The following is a 22,126-nucleotide window of genomic DNA, read 5'->3' on the forward strand; positions in this document are numbered from 1 at the left end:
ATTTTTTCCTTAAAGCAGTTAGATAGATGACTCTATTGTTAAAGGTAAAGTATGACGTACAGGGGCAAGCCACTACTGATTTGGTTTGGAGATTTTAAATTAAATAAATGAAAAAGTTAACATTCCGACGTTGTGACGAATAAAAGAATTGCTAGTGGGATTTTTAGATTGTTTATTATTTATAATATTACATATATAATAAGTCTTATTAAGTTAGTAAAATTGACTGATATTGTCAATTTTTAATGAACTTTTCCCCATCGATCCCGTCGATGTAATATCGAACGCTTTAAGAAAACCTGGTTTAAAGTAAAACGTGATGGGAAAAAGGACAAAAAGCTATATTCGAAGCGCAAATTGGGTACGAATATGCATAAGTGATACTGTGCAGGCGATTTGTCTCGGGCAGATACCATACCACGCTAAAAATACCGGTTCTCGTCCGATCACCGAAATCAAGGAGCGTCGGGCCCGCTCAGTACTTGGGGCGGAGACGACCTGAGAATACCGGGTGCTGCTGTCACTATTCTTTTACTTTCATTCTTCGACCTATCTCTTTTTCTTTCGTCTAATAAAATTTATCACTTGGCGCAGTAATTTTTCTTTAATACATTATGTCAAGCAAACATTTCTTTTCTGTAACCTTTAGCTTCCTGTACATTGTTTTAAAACTTCTCGGTAAGTATCAATTAAAAAATGTTCTTTTACACGTAATAAACGCGTTTAAATGCGTTTATTACGTGTAAAAGAACATACTTCGGCTATCATCAAAATCAAGCAATAGCCTATTATATATGAGGGAATAGTGATTGAGATAAAAATAGAGAGAACCAGAATTGACAACAGTCTTGCAACCGTCTTGATAGAACGATAATCTTCTTCGTAACGTCTTTTGTCCTTTCATCGTAACGTCATTCGTTCTTTCTTCCTTTCGCGCCGTCACCAACTGTCGTCTTTCCCACTTCTCCCCTTTGTCGTTCTCGTCTCCCCCGCAACCCTCGTAAATCTTAACGGTTTAGGAATGTTACTCGTCTAAACCCCACATATATATTTTTTTATTTACTAAAAATACACAAGTCATTAAATGTGAAATAATAATGTGGGTTTAGAATTAAATAGAATTTGTATATAGTTGCTGGATACTAAGCATATAGGAGGGAGAGCGACGGTAATACTGCCATGGCGAAAATTTTGGTTTGCAGTAAATTTCAGGCCGCAATCTTTTAATAAACTCTTTTTTATTTACAATGTTTAAATGGTATCTGTAAGTTACACAAAATTATAACTTTTGTAAAGGATAGTAGCCTAAACTTAATTTAAAATCGGGCATAACTTTACAGCGCTTATGGAAACCGTTTAATTTACAAACGTTTACGATTTACTTTATAAGGTTTTGCTAAGCTACGAACTTCCGAAATCCCTATAGTTTGTAGTTTCAAACCCGAGGCAGCTACGACCAACAATTCCGAGGGCGCTGGGCGTCACGACGGCCACCCACAATATGCTGTTAGTGTAATCGCTACAAAAAAGTTTAATTTGCATAAATTTGAGCTTTTGTTATTCTGAACAACAACATTCGTTCGGATTAATTTTATTTTAAGAAGCGATAAAAGCAAGGGATAGGACCCCGCCAAGTTTGATTTATCCACCCGCAAGTTTCGCCAGCACCTCACTGATAACGAGAAAGGCTTAAGTTTAAAATATGACCTCTCTAGAGCCAGCGGTGTTCTTTCTCTAGGAGCATCTGCACCGCCAAATGAATAAGAAAGAGAAAAGTTACAGCTTTTATGGAGATCTTTGCACTTTTCAACTGGTTATATTTCGGCAATCCCTTTACAGAAAAACCCGAAATTTTGCACGCTACCTAAGAAAACAAGTATCTTTCGAACGAGATATTCACATTTACTACAGACGTTTAATAGAGGGAGAGATCGGCAATTTTGATTCGTGTATCAGTGAATTTTCCACTTGGCGCTGTGTGACTGCGATACTGCAGAACGGCCTTTTTGCTTCGGAATTCACTAATTCGGCGTTGTAAAAGCGGGAGAGCAGTTTTGTTGGTGAATTCCCGATATTTTCCAATTCATTGCAAAACTATGGTACTCATTTTAATTACTTTATCGCCCGTTTCTATATTAAAAATAGTCACGTTATTGTAAACCTAAACGATGACAGGGATGGAAATAAATATTGATAAAAGTAGAAACGTTTTAATGAATCTAAAAGTGTGCAATTTTAATATTTATTTTGATAAATAGCCAATCTTTAAAATTAAATTTCATATTAAAATTTATTAAATATGAAAGTTTATATACACTTCAGACAATTCGATTTACAAATTGAATTGTTGAAGTAATTATAATTCTGGTTCGGACTACAATGACAGTCGAACACCGGTTTAAATACAGTGTGAATGTCCGTACAATATAAGTTGCCTTGTCCATTTATAGACAATTAACAGAGTCTTTGAGCTGGTAAAAACATTGCTTTATGTTTTGGTTGTCACTTTGCAGATCATCAGACTTTAATCTAATCGAAGTAAGTTGTACAACCAGTGCAGAAATGTCTGTCCGTCAATTGAAAACGAAGAAACCCAATCAGGGATGAAATGTCAAGTCCAGTAAATTAAGTCGTAGCCGGGTGAAACGTCATTTCCGGGTGACAAAGTCGTATTCGGGTGGCAGAGTCATATCCGGTGAAAAGTGGAACGTGGGTGGAAGTGATCTCGGAAGAGAGAAGATTCACTTTATGCAGCAGAAGAAGAGCCTTTTCCACCAAGGTTTCTTCTGCTCGACGGATGTTTCCACGACCACTTTGGACTCCCCTCGACACTCCACCGTCCATTCTGCAACTTCCGGGTATCGCAGTCCCAGGTAGTCGACCACAGTCGAGGCGCTATCGTCGGGAGTAATGACGACCACCCGTTTGACGCACTCTCCGCTCTCCTCGACATCTTTCGGGAGCACCCGAATCACCGGAAACGGAACGGAAGACGACGAAGAGCCTTCCTCCTCCTCCTCACCATCTGCCGAGGTGCGCCACTTCTTTAATTGCTTGAAATTTTCCATTCTGCAAAAGAAAGAAACGACTATTATGAAAATACAACTCGTATTCGTTTTGTTAATTTAATTTTATGTAAATTGTAAGATTTCTAATGAAAAAAATAATTTTAAAAATATCGTCTTAATTATAACGAAAAGTCACAAATGAATATTATAATAAAATCTCTGTTAAATATAGTAATTTTAACTTTCAAACGATTTTTAATGTTCGCTATAGAAATCAGTTTCTACAAATTGTACAGTTCTGTCCATTGCCTAACACAAAACATTTGTGAAAATTTAGACGAATAATCTCGAATTATTCTGTTTAATTAAAGTTCACACTATAACAGTGCAAATATCATATGGAATATGATGCGTATATAAACTATAGCGCGCTAATACCAATGTAATGTATTTATTAATTTAGATTCCATTGGATTTGGGCTTAACGAAGAGTGAAAATGAGTGGAAAGACCCCGTCCGTCGTCTCTGTCAAGACCGATCAATTGTTATGGAAATAGAGATTCGTCGGAAAATCATTGGCACTAATTGTGATATTCGGCTTAACAATGTTCAAAAAATACGTAAAATTAGAAACATCGTAGTCTGTACTTACCGATAAAATCGACGCAAACGAAACAAAACTGAGAAAAACACTCGAAACGAGAAAATTTTGACCGCACGAACTAAAAATCCAACCGTTCGCATTAACAATCAACGACCGCTCGCAACAATAAAACTCTGACAATTTGTTAGTACACAGAGTTTTATTGTTGCGTTGCCACGAAAGTTAATATTAAGAGTTTGGCCAAATTGCGTGATTTTCCCTGCATATACTCGTACATTGATGTTAACGTCAATATGTACGCAAAAACCTAATATTCTCGTATAAAGATGAATAGAAATTTCGATCTTATCATGTCTCTTACAACCGGAAAAACAATAAACTTCAAGTATAGAAACCCCAATTTTGTCTACCTTTGTAATTTAGTTAAGCAGCTGGAGGGCGCTTTAATACTAGAGTTAGATGCTATTTCTTATTAACTTTAATAATTATAGTTTAATGTTCAGCATTAATAAAAGTTACTAAAATGATTAATTCACTGTGTTTTCGTTATTTCTTACTCCTGTTTTTAGGTATTCGGTATTCGGCCGAATAGTGAAAAATAGGCCGAATACCTGGTAGTAACCGAATATTCGTTACATCACTAATATTTTTGATTAGATATTTAGTTAACGTTTAATAAACTTATACTCAGTTGAAGTCTTTGCAGGCATATAATTTGAAATTTTATATGACAGTAGGACCTGCTTAAGGTGATCACCCTTGGAGCCAAGATAAATGGTATGATTAATCAATACTTTGTAGCCTGAGGAAATTATTTCAGTTTTTAGAACATTTATTTAGTGTGGAATGAATTTAGTTTCTCACGGTAGCTGTTTCTGATAATGGAAAATACTACAATATGTGGGAGGCGGATGTTGACCTTTTCTTGTCGACGCCACCAGGACATGTTTTGGACTGTTAGCCGCCTGCGTGCTACACATATTTGACCGCCCCTATCAATGCTGAACGCGAGTAAATTCAAATCCCACGACCGACCCGTTCAAATCAAACCTCCCCGTTGACAATAGGCGCCTTTCTGCGCCTTCGTGAAATACAAGCTACAAATTAAAATGAAATTTTTCTTATTTAGTATATGAATATGTGTATATAAAAATTTATTTAAATTAACAACACATCTCTTTGTTTATTTAAATTGGGCTGCAATTTGAAAAAAAAAAAAAAAAAGATGTAGACCTATAAATTCCTTAATCTCGAGAACGGAGTTCGATACATGAAACTCGAGACCAAATATAGAAAGCTTAGGGGTGGCATGTGCAGATTAACTATACATCATTCAAAAAATTCTCCCCCGAAAGGAGTTAGATAACGACCGGCAGGAGCCAGTTGATTATTACATTTACAGTATAAAAAATTATATTTTTTAGTGCACTATCGGCCGCCAGCGTTCATGCACGCACTGCGTACCTACCAAAACCGGCCCCGAGTCGTTCCAAGCGAGACTTTGTCGGCCTCCCATCCATCTTTTCTTTATGTTATATGTATAACCTTTGGCCCAAGTTTGGTTAGATTTGTTGAAATCCGGTCGTGTTAGAAATAATTGGCTACTAAGATCCTAAAACGCGCCGTGAACAAAATGGTGTCAATTTCTCACCGAAATAATATATTGTGTAAGAGATATGGTACATTGCAGACCAACTAAACACAATTTATGTGCAAGTGTCCTGCGTACAATAATAAAATGTTTATATGGAAGTGTCGCTATTTGTTATACTTTCAACACCTGATATAGCAAAGTGACGGCCGGATGTTTGAGCTGTTAAAACTTCAGTCTACCGCTCTGACATCAATTTCGGGCTGTTGAAGAACCCGGGGCGATCTGTACCTAGTGTGTCAAGACAGTCCGGCAGCCCAAATTGTGGATCTTCAGAAACCGACAATGGATAAGATTAAAAAGGCCCTCCATAAACAAAACAAAACAAAACAAAAAAACAAAAAATCCCCAGCTGCCATATTGCAAGTGTGATGAAATATACGATGAGCATGAAGATCTTTAAATGATGATCCTAAGTAAGATTTAGCAAAACTGAAATACAAGCGAGATTTGTGCACAAATAATTTCTTACCATAATAAATTTACAGAGATTTAGTAACAGGAAAATTCATCACAAAGCGATTATTGATGCGAATGTGTAAAATTCCATTTAATCCATGTAAGATGTGTGATTACCAGAGACCCTTCGGCCGCCAATTTGAAGTGTTTTAATCTTTAAAATTGGCATTTCCACTTTCCGCGACGAGGACCCAAGGGTCGGACGCGAGTGTTCGGGTTGTTTCATTATGTGGAATTACAGAGAACGAGGCGCTTGACGTGTAAGTGCGTGAATTCGAGAATTCGAGCAAAGGTTAAACGGTGTATATCTTCGTGTACAGTGATGTTATGTCCGTGCGTGTGTGTGTGATCGAAGAACGTCTTCGGCATGTCTAAAAACAGAAAAACAGTAAATTATGATACGAGAATAACATGTGTTAAAAATGAAACGAAAGAGTTCTTACCATCGGAGATTTCGGAAAATATTCATTTGTACGATAAATGGCCACTTGGTCCTCTTGGTGGTAAAGTTGGGAAGTGAGAAGTATCTCCCTCCCAAATGTTCCTACAAAACACAAAGACAGTGAGAAAACGAGAAGTTCATTCATTTATTATCTAAGGTCAACATTATCAGATAGTCTTTCTTCCCGAACAGTGTCATGAGGAGAGCGAAGGACCTAGCCTAGCCTAACCTAACCTCAACTGGAAGCTCAATCCTCGTAACAGCTGTTTGGGAAGAAAGGTCAGCCGAATGTCGCGTCCTGTGAAGAAACGTGTCAAGTCCGGGTGGTCAAATCCGTTGTCGTCGATCGAGTGTCACGTTCGGGAGACAAGTCCGTGAGAACATCCGGGTAAGAGAAGGCCACGTCCGAGTAAAGAGGTCATGTCCGGTGAAAAGTGTCGAATCCGGGTGCAAAGGACGAGTTGGGGAAAATCGAAGAGGATCACCGCCTAGGCCAAGGGAACCGCAGCCACCCACAGCAACAAAACCGGCGGCGCTCTCCTCCGATTCTTCCCCGTTCCGACTTCTGAAAGACGAAAGACGCATTCGCGAGCTAGGACGAAGAGGCAGACCTCGCGAGGAGAATAGAAAGTAACGTCGAACGCCAAGAGGACTCGTCACTCTCTATGCCTTCCTTAAAAACGATTGAAAATTGCAGTCCTCCATTGTGACGATGTCACTATAAATAATTGCCCGTTTATACTGATTTGTAATGTTATTAGCAATATGGTTAAATTTCATTACATTGTAATAGAAACTGATTATTTTGGGTACTAAGTTAATCAGTTATGTTTTAATGTTGAAATGAAGAGTTAGGCTCCTTATTTTGTTTTTCTTAACATATTACTATGGCATTGGATATATATATATATACTAAATGTTTAATTTACTTTTATAAAAAAATATTAAGAAACAAAAAAAAATTGAAGAATCTTTTGTAATGTGGCAACACTGCTGCGTTTTTCTTACTCTTTCATCACGTGAATCAGCTGATCGAAGTTTGAGAGATACAAAATGGGATCTTGCTGTACAAAAGAGGAGGAAGCGTCTCAGGTAATCGAATCTTTAATAATTATTTTCTTAACAGAATCAAGTAAAATCTTTTCATATAAAGTCAATGCTTTTATTTGTTGTCGGTGTCAAATATAACGTAACATCTGATATGAGAAACCACGTGATTGTCATAAAAAACTTCATATTTTTGAATTATTGTAATGATTTCAGCCTTTAAAATGTACAAGCTTAATTAATAGTATGTTGTTAAAGTAACTTATGTATAGTAATCAATTATTTTCAAATAAAACTAGATAAGTTGTTTATTTTTTTTAATAATTAGGACAGTTTTAAGCTTGCTTATCGTGCCAATGAAGCAATCGCATTGTTTTTTTTTCGTAACTTTAAAGGATTAAAGAATTAAATTGAATTTAATCCAATCTTTTCGAAAGGTTTCTAAATTAATTCTAAATTTTAAGTTATAATTATATCTGTGTAATTTCTTCATACATTTTATTAATAAATACGCTTTGGAAATGAATTTTATATTTTTAGAAAATTTGTGAAAATATAAAATTCATTAAAACAAGTTTGTAGTTATTTGATGAGAAAAAAAATCGGGCTTTTGATTATGAATATTAAACCAAGATTTAGTGATGAATTATAGAATTTATTTAAAAATTAAAATGTGGTTTATTTGGATAAGTGACTAAAGAATAATGTATTCTTATGTTCTTTATTTTTTCTGAATTTCAGGAATATGCCTTTAACTACAGTGGTTATTAGAAAATTAAAATCTCTGGAATTACTAGACTCAATTAGAACACATATTTTGCCTATGAAATTTCTTTCCGTCATTATATATATATATATCATGAAATTTATTCTTTGAATTATATATATATATAATTCAAAGCTCTGAGTTGATGTATCAACTCGGAGAATTTATGGAAGGAACTCTTAAAATTAGGTATTTTGTTCACATTCCTCTCTCAAAGATGATAAAGCTAATTTTACTTTTGGAACATAGATATAATTTATTATAATAAAAACAAATCTAAAAATTCAAATCAGCCTAGCATGACTCACATCATTCACAGCTTTGAAGACTATTTGTTTTATTAACTTAATACTTATAAAAAAAAAGAACAGGATAAAAATCCTATCAAACAAAGAAATCATTAAACATGACACAATAAAACAAAATCCTTCACCAAAATCCCAACAACACAAAAAGAAGACATAGCACTAAATAAAACCCCATAAAATAAACAAAAAAAAAGATTAATTGAAAAAGAAAAATGAAAAAAAAAAAAGACAAAAACACACATTCTCAAAAGACTAACAATCAAATCCCAACATTGGAGTAAACCCTCTCATTCTCAACAACAAAACAGCAGGAAAACCTAACCACAAACATCAAAGACAACAAATGTCCTAAATGCACCAATACCTCAACTAGTAAAAAATCGGAGAGCTGAGAATCTACAATTTCATAAAGGACAACTATAAAAATAAAATTTAAGATCACATCCAGAACATTTGAGGTTTTAATTAAAGATCTTATCAGCAATCAGCCAGATTAAATAAAATTCGTAAAAGAAAATATATCCTAATACTAATTTAATGTTTGCTTATGAACTTACGAAGAAGCTTTTAATCCTAAAGTCTGTTTTATTAAAACAAGTAGCATCAAAAAGTCCAGGAACTTTTTGATGCTACCTCATAGTTAAATGATTGTTTTTACTTAAAGTTTATCTTAATATGGTCTATTCCCTTGAAAATACAAAATTAGATATGAAATAAATTCACTGAAAGCTGGATTTTGAATTAACAAAATGCGCACACAAAATTATCCTGACTTGAGACAAAAATTATATTGAGTTTATGGAAGTTTCATCCAAATGAAAATAAAATTTGACTTAATGAAAGATTTAAATTAATAAAATTAAACTTATTGAGAATCAACTATAAACAAACTATTGATGATCAATTTAAATCAGTAAATAATTACAAGGAGTATTATGCCTATGTCACCCATCAACTTTGATGAATTTTGGCACATGGATAGTGTGTGATATGATAATATATGCAATCAACCAAACATGTTCTGTCATGTCAAAATTTTTATCTTTTAGTCTACTGAAAGAAGATCAAATTGAAATGTCACCTTAAAAAAATTTTTCAAATTTTCTGTCAGTCAATAAAATAAATCCCCAATCTGGAAATGCTGTGTAGCATTGCATGAAAACTGCTTTCAGTTTTTGTCACTTTCTGCTTTCCTGTCTAAACATGCCATGTGACATTATGACATCACTAGATATGTGCTGCACATGACTCCCATTGCATGGGAGCTTGACATTCTGCTGTTTTCTGAAGCATGCTTTGTAATTCAATTTCATACTGTATGTTGAAATAAGATGACTAGGGTTCTTATCACTACTTTATTAAAAATATTGCCAAGTAGTGATTTTTGTACTATACAGTGCAACCCCTTCTATCAGTTGACACAACCTATAAACAAAAATCACTAGAAGTTGACATTTGGACTATCAATAGTTGACATTTAATCATTAACATCAATTAATATAGATAACACAGGTCTGCAAATTTTCAGGGAACAAATATTTTTGCAAAGTAGCAATTGACTTTTATTTTTGGTATGCTAATTTCAAATATGTCATTCGTTTTTGTCCATCACATAACAGTTTTTTGAAAACTGCATTTGAAAATTTAGAAAAATAATGCTTTATATATCATGTAAATACATTTCTGGGAAGTAAAACAAAGTAATAAGTAAGAAGTTTTGTGTGAAAAATTACTTTAATACTCACATATATATTTAGAATCTACATTACTGAGTCGTTTACTGTCATTAGTACAAAAGCATATGATTCTGGATATTCAGCAATGGCTGCATAAAGTCAAGTTTCTAAGGCTTTGTAGTACCTTTTTCTTTTGTGTTGAAAACTCTGTGTGGAAGCAGATCTTCTGTGTGTAACTTGCGGCTGTTCTCTATGTAGTGACCAGCAGTAATCTGTTATCATGTTCTTGTTTCATCTACCTTTGTATCTGCATTCCATCTGCTTAAATCTTTCGCCATGTTCCTCGGTGACGGCACCAAGATTTTCAGGAAAATAGTCCAGATGACACATCAGGAAATGAACTTTTAAGCTGACAGAACATCCTAATTTTTTGAAATTTTCAAGCATAATTTGTACAATTTGTTTGAAGGGATCCTTATAATTTCCTAGAAATTTATTAACAACTTCTTTAAAGGAGCTCCAAGCTTCCTTTTCAACGTTTGTCATACATGCTTCAAATTTTTCATCCTTCATAAGTTTTCGAATATCTGGACCCACAAAGACACCTTCCTTCACTTTGGCTGCAGATAATCCAGGAAATGCATGAAGTAAGTGCTGTCTGTTTTAAGAGGAAGTGACAGAATGAATGAACTTCATCTCATTGTCTACACTATTTTATTACTTTTTTTTCCTTTTTTATTTATGTGTATCGAACATTTTTAGATTTTATTAATTGTTTATTATAAAATAACAAAATAAGATATATATATATATATATATATATATATATATATAAATGAATTTTGGCGAACAAAAATAAATTACATGTTAATTGTATATTCATAAAAACACAAAGACTGAAAACCAAAAATTTCATATTGTGAAAAAACTGTATGTGATGGAATTTTTTGGTTATTTTTTCTGAAATCAGCATCCAAAATACATCAGAAACAACTTCTTTTCTTAGAAACTTTTTTTCTCTCAAGAAAATATCTTGGAAATGTCAACCATTAATGCATTGTCAAGCTTTAATGCCTTTACCTTATTAATAACTTATATATACATAATGAATCAAGTATATATATATATATATATATACTTGATTTATTTATAGTTATTACTTACAATTAAATTAACAATAATTTTGTTATTTTTAAAGATAGAAGATGCTGCAGATGAAAGGAAGAGATTGTTAGAAAATCCTGTTAGTGGTGGAGATACAAAACATTATGGGTAAAGTAGATATTCTTTTAGAAGTAAAGTTTAAATTAAAAATAAGAGTACTAGAAAAAAAATCAAACTTTCATGTATGGTACAATTACTTTTACAATTTTTGTTTTTAAATATGACAATTCTATCTAGTAGTATTCTATTTGTATATTCTAATAACTATGGAATAAAGACTCTGCTATTGATAAGATAGCTCAAAACTCAAATTCAGTTTGAATTAGTATCATAATTCATGATAGTCGGATTGGTGCATTGTTTCCTCAGTCACCAATGCTGATTGATTTCAATGTGATTTAATTCAATTTAATGAATAATGTTGAAAATGATGACAATTTGCAGCATTCAGTTTTAGATGTGCTGAAAGTATTTTTAAAGAATTTGGTTTAATCTTATAAATTTATTTCTAAAAGTTAAAAATAATAATACAGTGTTATTGCATTTGTTTTTTTAGCACTTCTGATAAAAAAATGTCAAATATTCCTAATAAGTCAGATGATGATACTCTCTGCAGAATTGTGAAACAAGTAGAAGTGTAAGTTGTTATTTTTATAATAATTGAGAAAAAATTATTTAATTTTTATTTTTCTGAAATATCATTTTTGAACCACAAAATTGGAATTTCACTTAATGAGCATACTTCATTCCAGAGTCTTACTCGTAATGTGAAACACTCATTAAGCGAAACAATTTTTCCCATAGAAATTAATGTAAAATACAATAATGCGTTCCACGCCGAAAAATATACTCAAATATTTTATGTGTAATGTTTATTCAAAGAAAATTATACAATAAATATTGTTAAGGAGCATGAATCACCATCTTTTCTTCTAGCGCGGAATGAACCAACCTGAAATACGAATTTGATTTGCAGAAAACAAAAAAAAATCAGATAATTTGTTCGATAAATACACCAAATGATATGCCAAATTTTTGGGCTATGCAAAGGCTATAATTAAATATTAAAAATTAATTAATTTGACTAGATGTAGGCAGTTGTTTCCATCTCATATTAAATTTAATAATTATAAATAATTAATTTTTAATTTAAACATTTCTGAAATTTAATTTGAAATTGGTCATTAAATTTAATACAAGATGGAAGTATAACTGCCTACCTCTAGTTAAATTAATTAATTTCTAATATGAAATTATAGCCTTTACATAGCCCAAGAATTTGGCATATCGTTTGGCGTGTTTATTATATAACAGGCTATGGTTATTGATGTTTATATGTAGTATGTGTTGGAAAAAGTTTGGAAAAATGACACTAAGATGCTAGCTGAATGAGTGCTAGATGGAGCATGCACACTATCCAGGACTTCTCCTTTCCTGGCCGCTCGTTAAGCGAGTCATTTTTTCACAATTTATTTTGCTCATTATGCGAGGTTGTATAGATGAACAAGTGATATAAATTTTGTAGAAATAAAACAGTATATTATATCTATTAGAAAAACTAATCATATGGTAATTTAATATTCAAATTCTGTATTATTTTATTAATATACAAAAATGGTTTGGGAACTTACAAATAAATTAAATTTTGGAAATGTTTGTGAAAAGAAAACTAAGAAGAGAGAGAGGTTTCCTTATAAGCAAGGGTTTTGAACTTTTTATAAAGTAAGGCTGCATTCATACTGCCGACGACAATGACAAAAAGCAATTTTTTATTGTTTGTCTTTGTCTGTAAAATGTTCACTCTAGTCATTATTGTTGGCCTTTCGTCTTAGTTGTTCATCATTCTAAAGTTAGCCAAGATTCAACATTTGTCATTGTTGTAATGGAATTGGTCAATCAACATGAACTTCCCACAATTCTTTGAACAAAGATGGAGGAACTGCTAATCTCTTGTGTTAAAGAAAGAGACCTTATGAAGCTTAATAAATAGTCTAAATTCCTGAACCCAAAGCATGGAAATCACTTTGTTTTTCTCTCAATATGAATGTCTATGATTACCATCAACGTTTCAATATTTTTCTTAACAAACGTAATAAATTTCTCTGTTGAAGTCAAAAACTTAACATTTTACTCTGCATATCTAATTTTAAAACAGAGGTGAGTCTGATCTAAAAGCATAGAAAGCTGCAGAATGATGCTAAGCCTAATGTAGATTGTGCATGAACTAAGGTGAAAACTAATGAACAATGTGAATGTGCTTTGATGCTGAACGAAAATGATGAAAGACAAGCTGTCATTATTTTCGAGTTGTATTGGAACAAATGTGTAATGTTTAATGTTAACAAACTGAAATTTAAAGCTGCTAAAAAGGAGGAGAGAGAAGACCTCTCTCTACAAAAGTTCAAAATTCTTCAATGGAACAATTACGTGATCATTTTGCACATGACTCTTTTGACGATCAATGTAAAATGGTGCCAACTGTATGCAGTGACATGCTACAGAAAGAGATGGGTGCATTTGCCTCAACAATTATCATTTAGAATCTGTGGTCATGTTCATTGGCAGTGTGAATGCAGCCTAAGATGCTAAGTTACAGTTACTAAACATGCCATTCAAGTGTTTGAATTAATCTTCACTGCCATATGCAAATTTAGAAGTAACATACAGTGGTACCTCATACATATATAAATAAACAACAACTAACCCGTTACATATAAAGATCAACAACTGCCGAATTATCAGGCTAGCAAATGGCTATAGTAATATTAATAATTAAAGTTAATTTGCTACTAGAGTTAGGCGTTAGGCGCCATCTCTTGCTAAATTTAATAATTAGAATTTTAATTAAATAATTTAAATAAATTTAGGCCTAACTGGAAGAAAAGAATCGGCCCGAAGCGGGATTCGAACCCGCAACTTCTGCTATCCGTGCAGACACGTTACCAGTTACGCTACCCGGACCTTCGCTCCGATCTTCCCTTCCAGTTGATATAAGATTACCGTACCACCATCGACGGTCATCAATTTATTTAAATTATTTAATTAAAATTCTAATTATTAAATTTAGCAAGAGATGGCGCCTAACGCCTAACTCTAGTAGCAAATTAACTTTAATTATTAATATTACTATAGCCATTTGCTAGCCCGATAATTCGGCAGTTGTTGATCTTTGGTACCTCATACTTTGAATGTTTCAAAGTTTGAACACTAAATTCCAAAGAAATTAGAGCTGAATGATACTTTTTGATTTTACATTTGAACTGTGCATGCAGTCAAAATAAATTGTCACTGTATAAATGCTATCATCTATTGTGTGCCCAAGTCATCTCTTACATTATGCTTGTGTGTATTAAGTGCTTCTTTTTAGTTTATTTTTGGTGTGTTTGGTTATTTATATATATCCATAATCTTACCTTTCTCCTTAAAATTGAGAAGATTTCAAGTGCCTGGCAAACATTTTATGATGATCTAAACAAAACCCAAGAAAATGAATATCTTTAATTACAAAAGTATACATATAAAACCTGCATAAATTTATATAATATTCATTTAAATTTATTAAATGTTCATTTCAATTGTAATATCTACATAAAATTGATTTAAATTTGTAAATATTTATACTAAGAACATAGGACACAATTCAAAATTTGAAATATGTCATTTTTTTTCAAATTCCAAGATAGAACAAAAAATTTAAGATCTGAAGCACGTCTATAATTAGGTTGAAAATGTTTATCCACATAAAAATTAATCTCCTGCTGCTGTTAAAATAAGTTTTTGGAGTGTTGATTAATGAAAATATTATATAAAAAGTTATATATTTCTTCATGTAATAATTAGTTGCTTGATGTAATAAGTTCTATTATAATATATTTGACTTTATACACCTGAAAAAACAAGATTAGACTGCTTGAGTCATAATTATGAGTATACTGACTGATCATAAATTATAACATGAGATAACAACTTTATGATATATAGTATACATAAGTTTAATATAATCATTTAGTGTATCTAAATTTGTACACAAATGTTATATTTATAGTTAAGTTATAAAATTTTAATATAATTAAGAAAATAAATATTAAAATTATTTTATCAGAAATGTAATTGATGTACCAGCTTTAAAATCAATGGAAGAGAGTCGTGACTTTATGGATAAGGCTGAAAAATATACTCAGAGGTTAAGTTCAACAGTGCCTTCATTTACATCAAATAAGAAAAGCTGTTTATTAGAAGATATTCCTGTGCCTGAAGAAGTTTTATCAAAAAATCCAGTTTCACCAGTAGAAAAAGAAATGGTAAATAATTTATTTCAAATGAAGAAATATATTTGATTAAATTTAGAAAAGATGTTGAACGAAAGCATTTAGCATTTATATTGTAGATATTTCATACTATGCTGAGTAAAACCCTCAGTATAGTTGAACATAAGTTGAAAACACAATCATTTAAGATAAATAATTCAATACCTAGAATTTTTGAGAGTTTGTGACTCTAACAAGGTGCCATATGTACATGGAAATGGAAGGAGAACATGTGGCTCACTTCTGTAAATATTAAGATAAAGATTTCTTAAGATTATTATTATTATTATTATTTTTTTTTTTTCACAGAAGTCAGTAAGTCAGTCATAATACCAATATATGAAATGGTTAATATTTTAGTAAACAGATCAAAAACTCAATTGTTTCTAAGATTTTTACTCTATAGTGTATAATATTTTCTATATAAATGCTAAATGTGTTTTTTTAACATTCTGTTTACATAATTTTTTTAATTCTTGAATAATAGGAAAATAATAATAATTTTGATTAAAATATATCAAAATATTTTAATATTTTCTACATTATTTGATTTTGTTTTAAACACTCCAATTTTTATATTTTTATAATTTCAAAATTGTTCATGTAAGACATCAATATTGTTAATACAGAAGTTATTTCTCTTTGTGTACCCTTCTAGCATTTTAATGAAAGAATTCTAATATAATTTATATTTTAAATATTGCAAAGTTGGCATTTGGATGATCTGTAAATAGTTTTATCCATTGCAAAAGTAGTAAAAATTGCTAATATAATATTTAACTCTTCTTGAATATTCTTCAATAATAATTTTGTATATTTAAAAATATTCTGATAATTTTTCCAATTGCTTCCATAAAGATCTGTATGTTATAATCACCATCATTTAAGCTGAGCATCCACATGAGTGATTTTGCTGCATGATTTGACTGCTTTTGGCACTGCATATGCATGACCTAGAAAAAAAATGAGTGTTTAAATCTCACACTTGAGTATGATTTAGATGTTTAAATTTCATTGTGTAAATTAGATTCAGCCAATCAGCAATGAATAAGACAGTTTAACATCATTTTGTATAAAATCGTTTACTGGATGAATACATCAACTGAAAAATTAAAAGAGAATTTACAAGTTTCCAGAAACTTTGATAAAAGGGATGAAAAGTGTAAAGATGAATATGATGATGATAAATGTCAGTAATAATAAATAATCAGTATGTTCTTTTTTTTTTATAAAAACAGATATGATTATCATCATATATTTATATATCTATATATTAATTGCAAAGCACACATTTAAAGCAATCAATACATGTCATCCCAGTACTCATTTCTTTAGAGTTATGCATTGGATACACAGAACAAGAACCTCTCTAATGAAAAACATGAATAGAACAAAACATAAACAACATTCTGTTGTTCATAGAAAGGCTGACTTTTCATTGTAAAACAAACTTTAGTAAAACATTGTAGGGCAAAACTTTACAGATATTTTAAATCAAAACCAGCCATTTTACTGAATTATTAGGCTATAATAAAGCTAAGTTAATAATTATTAACTTAGCCTTATTATAATTTCAGCAGATTGTCTGTTTTTAATTAAATTACTTGGATTACTGGAGCTGTTTTATATAGATATTTTAAATCTTCACTACAAACAAATACAGATACTGCCAAAGTTATTCTATAAAAAAGAAGAATCATTGCAATTATATAAACCTGTTAACCATATATTGATTTTTATTCAATACATGTTTATATCAATATGTGGTTAAACTATACAAAACTGACCTGGACATGACAATACTAAAAGACACAGATACATAAAGCAGTCTTGGGTATGGAAAAACCACATATCCATCTTAATGATCTTAGCCAGGACCTTATTGACAAACTTCATCAAATTGCTGGCTCTGGGATGCTTGTTTGGAGAGACAGAAGGCTTTATTACCATACAAGATTAAGCTGTAAACCTGAAAAAGAACAGGAAGCACATTTTTAAAGATACAACACTTACAGATGATACTCGTAGTTTTGGCCACTTTCTACAACATCAGGTCGCAATATGGACAGACTACTTACTACATATTTAAAAAGCAAACATAATACATTAAAAGCTTTTACACAAATACAAAATATTAGACACACCTACCATATTACACATTCATCAAAACAGCTTAAGTAGGCTATAGTTCCAGATTCATCAACCAAAAATTCACTAAATGTAAGGACAATATCAAAAGGGGAAGGTCTAGTATTATTTTATCTTTATTTGTTGAACTTCCCAGAAACAAAGTAGATTGGCAGGCAGCGAGGCATTAGAACTCTTTCTTTCCCTTTTCGTGCCAGTATAATAAAAACTATGAAATCTTTAACAATACCATTATCAATATATGTTTAAATAGCAGGACAAGATTGCCTTTTCTCTGCCTGGCAAGTTTTTTAAATCATTCAAAAACACCATCCGCCAATATCTAAGTCTCTTTGATTGTTTGGTCTATCCAGTCTTACCTATCCTATACTAGCATTTATCTTTTATCCTTATGTACCTGAAGATGGGGAAATGTAAATGTTCATGACTAAGTTAATAGGCCAAACCATTACTCACTGTTAAAGGTTTAAAGGTGTGTTTACTTTATTGAGTTACTGCATTGGTTAGTTTGACTTTGTATTATAAGCTGATTAAAACCTTATTATTAATTAAATTTATATTTTGTACAGTTTAATTATTTGCTGCATATATAAATGAAGAAAGTGATTTATTTTACATTTTGTCCTTTATAATGGAATTTAAAAGTTTTCTCCTTATCACATTATTATCATCCCTGACATTTTATTTTTACAAAATTTAAACTAAAGATCACATTATTTAAATGTGTCATGTTAATATAATTTATTTGTAGTGTAAAAATGAATAATAATCTGTTTTATAGAGAACTTATTTTTCTATATTTTTTAATATAGAAACATAAATTCAAAAATGCTTAATATTAGAATGCATTATGTAAAATTTCGTATTTTGTTTACTGTTGAATTTACTAATAATTAATTAAATATCCAACCCAGCTTTCTTTCAAAAACTTAATAAAACACCTAATATTGCTGAGAAAACTTATTTAATCACAAACATTTTCAGCCTAATGGAATAGGGCATCTGCAGGTGAAAGGCAATCAAACGTATTTCAAAATTGTATTAAATGGAACGTTCGAAAATTACAAATTCAAAATTAAAGCAAAAATAAATCTACAAATATAAATACTAAATATTATGAAGCCATAATGATATAAATAATATTCATAATAACACAAAATAAAATAAACAAATGAAATAAATGAAGTAAAACAAAATAAAATAAATACATAAAAGATATAAAAAAGTGTTAAAAAGGCATCGAATTACAAGGGGCAGATAGGGACTAAAGAATTTGTATGTTTTGATGTTTCATTTATGAAGAACTTCCATGCCAAAGCTAAACCCTCTGTATCTCTTGCATTAATACAGCCGTCCCTTAGTTTACTTTTGTAGATTTCCATTTTTTCATGTTGTAAAGCTATGATGGGGACGTACAGTCTTGAGCAGGCCTGGCCAACCTGCGGGCCATATGTGGCCCGCTAAGCAATATTATATATCTATTAAAACTTTTGTTTCCCGTTATGTGTATATCAAAACAATTAAATAAATGAAAATTTGCATGTGTCATTGTTATAATGTGTAAGTGCGAGTACGAACTCTTGGTATAACAATAAAATCTTATTCATTTTCTATTTGTTTTACTTTTTTAAAAGCATCTTTGCCTAAATTGTGGCCCACCGTAATGTTACACGTGATCAAAGTGGTCCGCGAAACAATTTGGGTTGGCCAAGCCTGGTCTTGAGAATAGATGCTTCATTCCATTTCACAACTGAAGCTTCTGCTTGCACCATACATGACAAAACTGTGTTACAGTTCCCTTTATTAATGTCATATTTGTGTTCTTTAATCCTAACAGCTAAATTCAATTTTGTTACTCCAATGTAGTCCTTCTTAATCCCCAGTTGTCGGTTTTCAAATGGAATCTTATACACCTCCGCTGTTTCTTCTTTTTTAAGAGAGAGAATATTATATAAGTTAGGGGCTCTTTTGTAAAAGAGTCTCTAACTTATATAAGGACAATCACGAATGACAAGGACAAACTTGTTATTCCTGAGAATATTATACCTGACAAACTTGTCCTTGTCATTCCTGAGAATATTATATAAGTTAGGGGCTCTTTTGTAAAAGAGTCCCTAACTTATATAATATTCTCTCTCTTAAAAAAGAAGAAACAGTGGGGGTATATAAGATTCCATTTGAAAACCGGCAACTGGGGATTAAGAAGGACTACATTGGAGTAACAAAACGGAATTTAGCTATTAGGCTTAAAGAACACAAATATGACGTTAATAAAGGGAACTGTAACATGCTTTTGTCATGTATGGTGCAAGCAGAAGCTTCAGTTGTTAAATGGAATGAAACATCTATTCTCAAGACTGTATGATCCCCATCATAGCTTTACAACATGAAAAAATGGAAATCTACAAAAGTAAACTAAGGGACGGCTGTATTAATGCAAGAGATACAGAGGGTTTAGCTTTGGCATGGAAGTTCTTCATAAATGAAAAATCAAAACATACAAATTCTTTAGTCCCTATCTGCCCCTTGTAATTCGATGCCTTTTTAACACTTTTTTATATCTTTTATGTATTTATTTTATTTTGTTTTACTTCATTTATTTCATTTGTTTATTTTATTTCATGTTATTATGAATATTATTTATATTATTATGGCTTCATAATATTTAGTATTTATATTTGTAGATTTATTTTTGCTTTAATTTTGAATTTGTAATTTTCGAACGTTCCATTTAATACAATTTTGAAATACGTTCGATTGCCTGTCACTTGAAGATGGCCTATTCCATTAGGCTGAAAATGTTTGTGATTAAATAAGTTTTCTCAGCAATACTAGGTGTTTTATTAAGTTGTTGAATTTACTATTGAAGTATAATAATTTTTAATTTTGTTTCATAATGTTGCATAACATAATACTATACTGTATGTATGTAATGTTGTGTGTAATAATATGAAATTTGAAAATTTTTATCTTTATTTCAACATTAATGTATTTCAAGTAGCATTTTACTAAATTAATAATAGTAAAGCAAATTATTAATAAAAGAAAGCAGTCCCTTTGTGCTGGATAAATAAGAATCTTTATCTACAAAAATTTGTAATGAAAGAACACATTTATTTTTAAAATTTCGGGCCACCAGTGGCTGAGTGAATAAAACCACTGAACACTAGTAGTTTGTTCAGGGTTCATGCCTGACCAATTGGCTGGCTTCATTTCACATAGCATTTTACTAAATTACAAATACACATTGATAGCATTTCTGTGGCAGATAATCCTTGTATTTCATTGTTTTATTTCATGAGGCCAATCCCAAGTTTATATAAAAATTCAGAAGTGAAAATTATTTTACTTAAAAGGATTTTTAATCTGTTTTTACTGCAGTTTAAGTTGACTCAAGTACTTTAAATTTATTACACTTTTATTTTTATTAAATTTAAATTAACCTTATAAAAATACTTCAAAATAAATTAAACAAATATCACTTATTATGATGCATATTCTATCTTTCCTGACAACATTACAGTTGATCCAACATTTCAGCTAATTGTTTTCAGTAGAGTGAAATTAGTTCAGGAGTTAATTTTTAATTTTCAGTTTTTATACATATTTTATATTATTATTTAATTTATGTATTATTAATCAATTTTAGGTGTTTGAGAGGATTTTTAATTTTGTATAGTTATTTTTTATTCTAAAAAGTTCTTAAAAATTGATGAAAAATAATGATAAATTATCATTTATTAGTATTTTTCTTTGAAACAAACACAGTTCTTATACTTTCATTGCAAAATATTTGTTTTGTCTTTAAAAAGTAGTTTTAGTAAGTCTGCTATTGCTGGTGTGTGTGAATATATATTGAATTTTATCTTTCATTATTTTCCAGATGAATAATGTCGTTGACAAGACACTGAATGCACTGAAAGAAATTAAAATTGATCACAAAGAAGATTTAGTAGTTCCTTTTATTTTAACATAATTTTAGAATAATGGAAGAAGTAAAAGTTTTGAGAGTAGCATGAAAGAAACTTAGATGACTGTCAGCTATTGGTTCATATATGTTCCTATTGTTCTGGTCAAATGAAATTTAATAATTGCAAATGTAAATATAAGATACAGAGCTTATATTAAAGTTTTTTATGTACAGTTTGTATACCTTAAAGGTTCTTTATTAATGAAAAATTGTAAAATAAAAGTTTTGTAAGAATTAAATTTATCAATAACTTTCTATATTTTATATTCTCTTTAAACCCTATGTTCTCATATTTTGATAATTAAAAAAAAAGAAAATACAGTTTTTAATTGCTAAGTTATTTTTATATTTACAATAATATTCACATCATTAGTGAATATTTATTCAGTAACAATGAGATTTACCTTCATAAATACTAAAACAAATAATTTTTTTTTAAATACTTTAAATACATCAAAATAATTTGCAAATTTTAGAAAAACCAATTTAAAGTGGATTAAAATTAAATTTGATTTTTTATTTAAAAATATTTATATAATATTTATAAGTTGAAATTAAAACAATTCAAGAAAATGA

At 30.7% G+C, this 22,126-nt stretch overlaps 1 protein-coding gene and 1 pseudogene across 1 annotated transcript; both read left to right on the top strand.

Annotated features, from left to right (window-relative positions):
* Window positions 1-404: 404 nt before the first annotated feature.
* On the top strand, window positions 405-523 carry LOC136986754 (5S ribosomal RNA; annotated as a pseudogene).
* Window positions 524-7,119: 6,596 nt separating this feature from the next.
* LOC136986640 (ragulator complex protein LAMTOR1-like) lies at window positions 7,120-21,789 on the top strand. Its single transcript, XM_067284223.1, has 5 exons — window positions 7,120-7,256; window positions 11,160-11,233; window positions 11,682-11,762; window positions 15,228-15,426; window positions 21,464-21,789. The coding sequence occupies exons 1-5, from the start codon at window positions 7,218-7,220 to the stop codon at window positions 21,554-21,556; spliced, it is 486 nt and encodes a 161-aa protein (XP_067140324.1). The 5' UTR covers window positions 7,120-7,217; the 3' UTR covers window positions 21,557-21,789.
* The last annotated feature ends 337 nt before the right edge of the window (window positions 21,790-22,126 follow it).

This window comes from Centruroides vittatus, unplaced genomic scaffold (genome assembly GCF_030686945.1).
Source record: "Centruroides vittatus isolate TY-2023 unplaced genomic scaffold, ASM3068694v2 scaffold_1167, whole genome shotgun sequence".
Taxonomy (NCBI): domain Eukaryota; kingdom Metazoa; phylum Arthropoda; class Arachnida; order Scorpiones; family Buthidae; genus Centruroides; species Centruroides vittatus.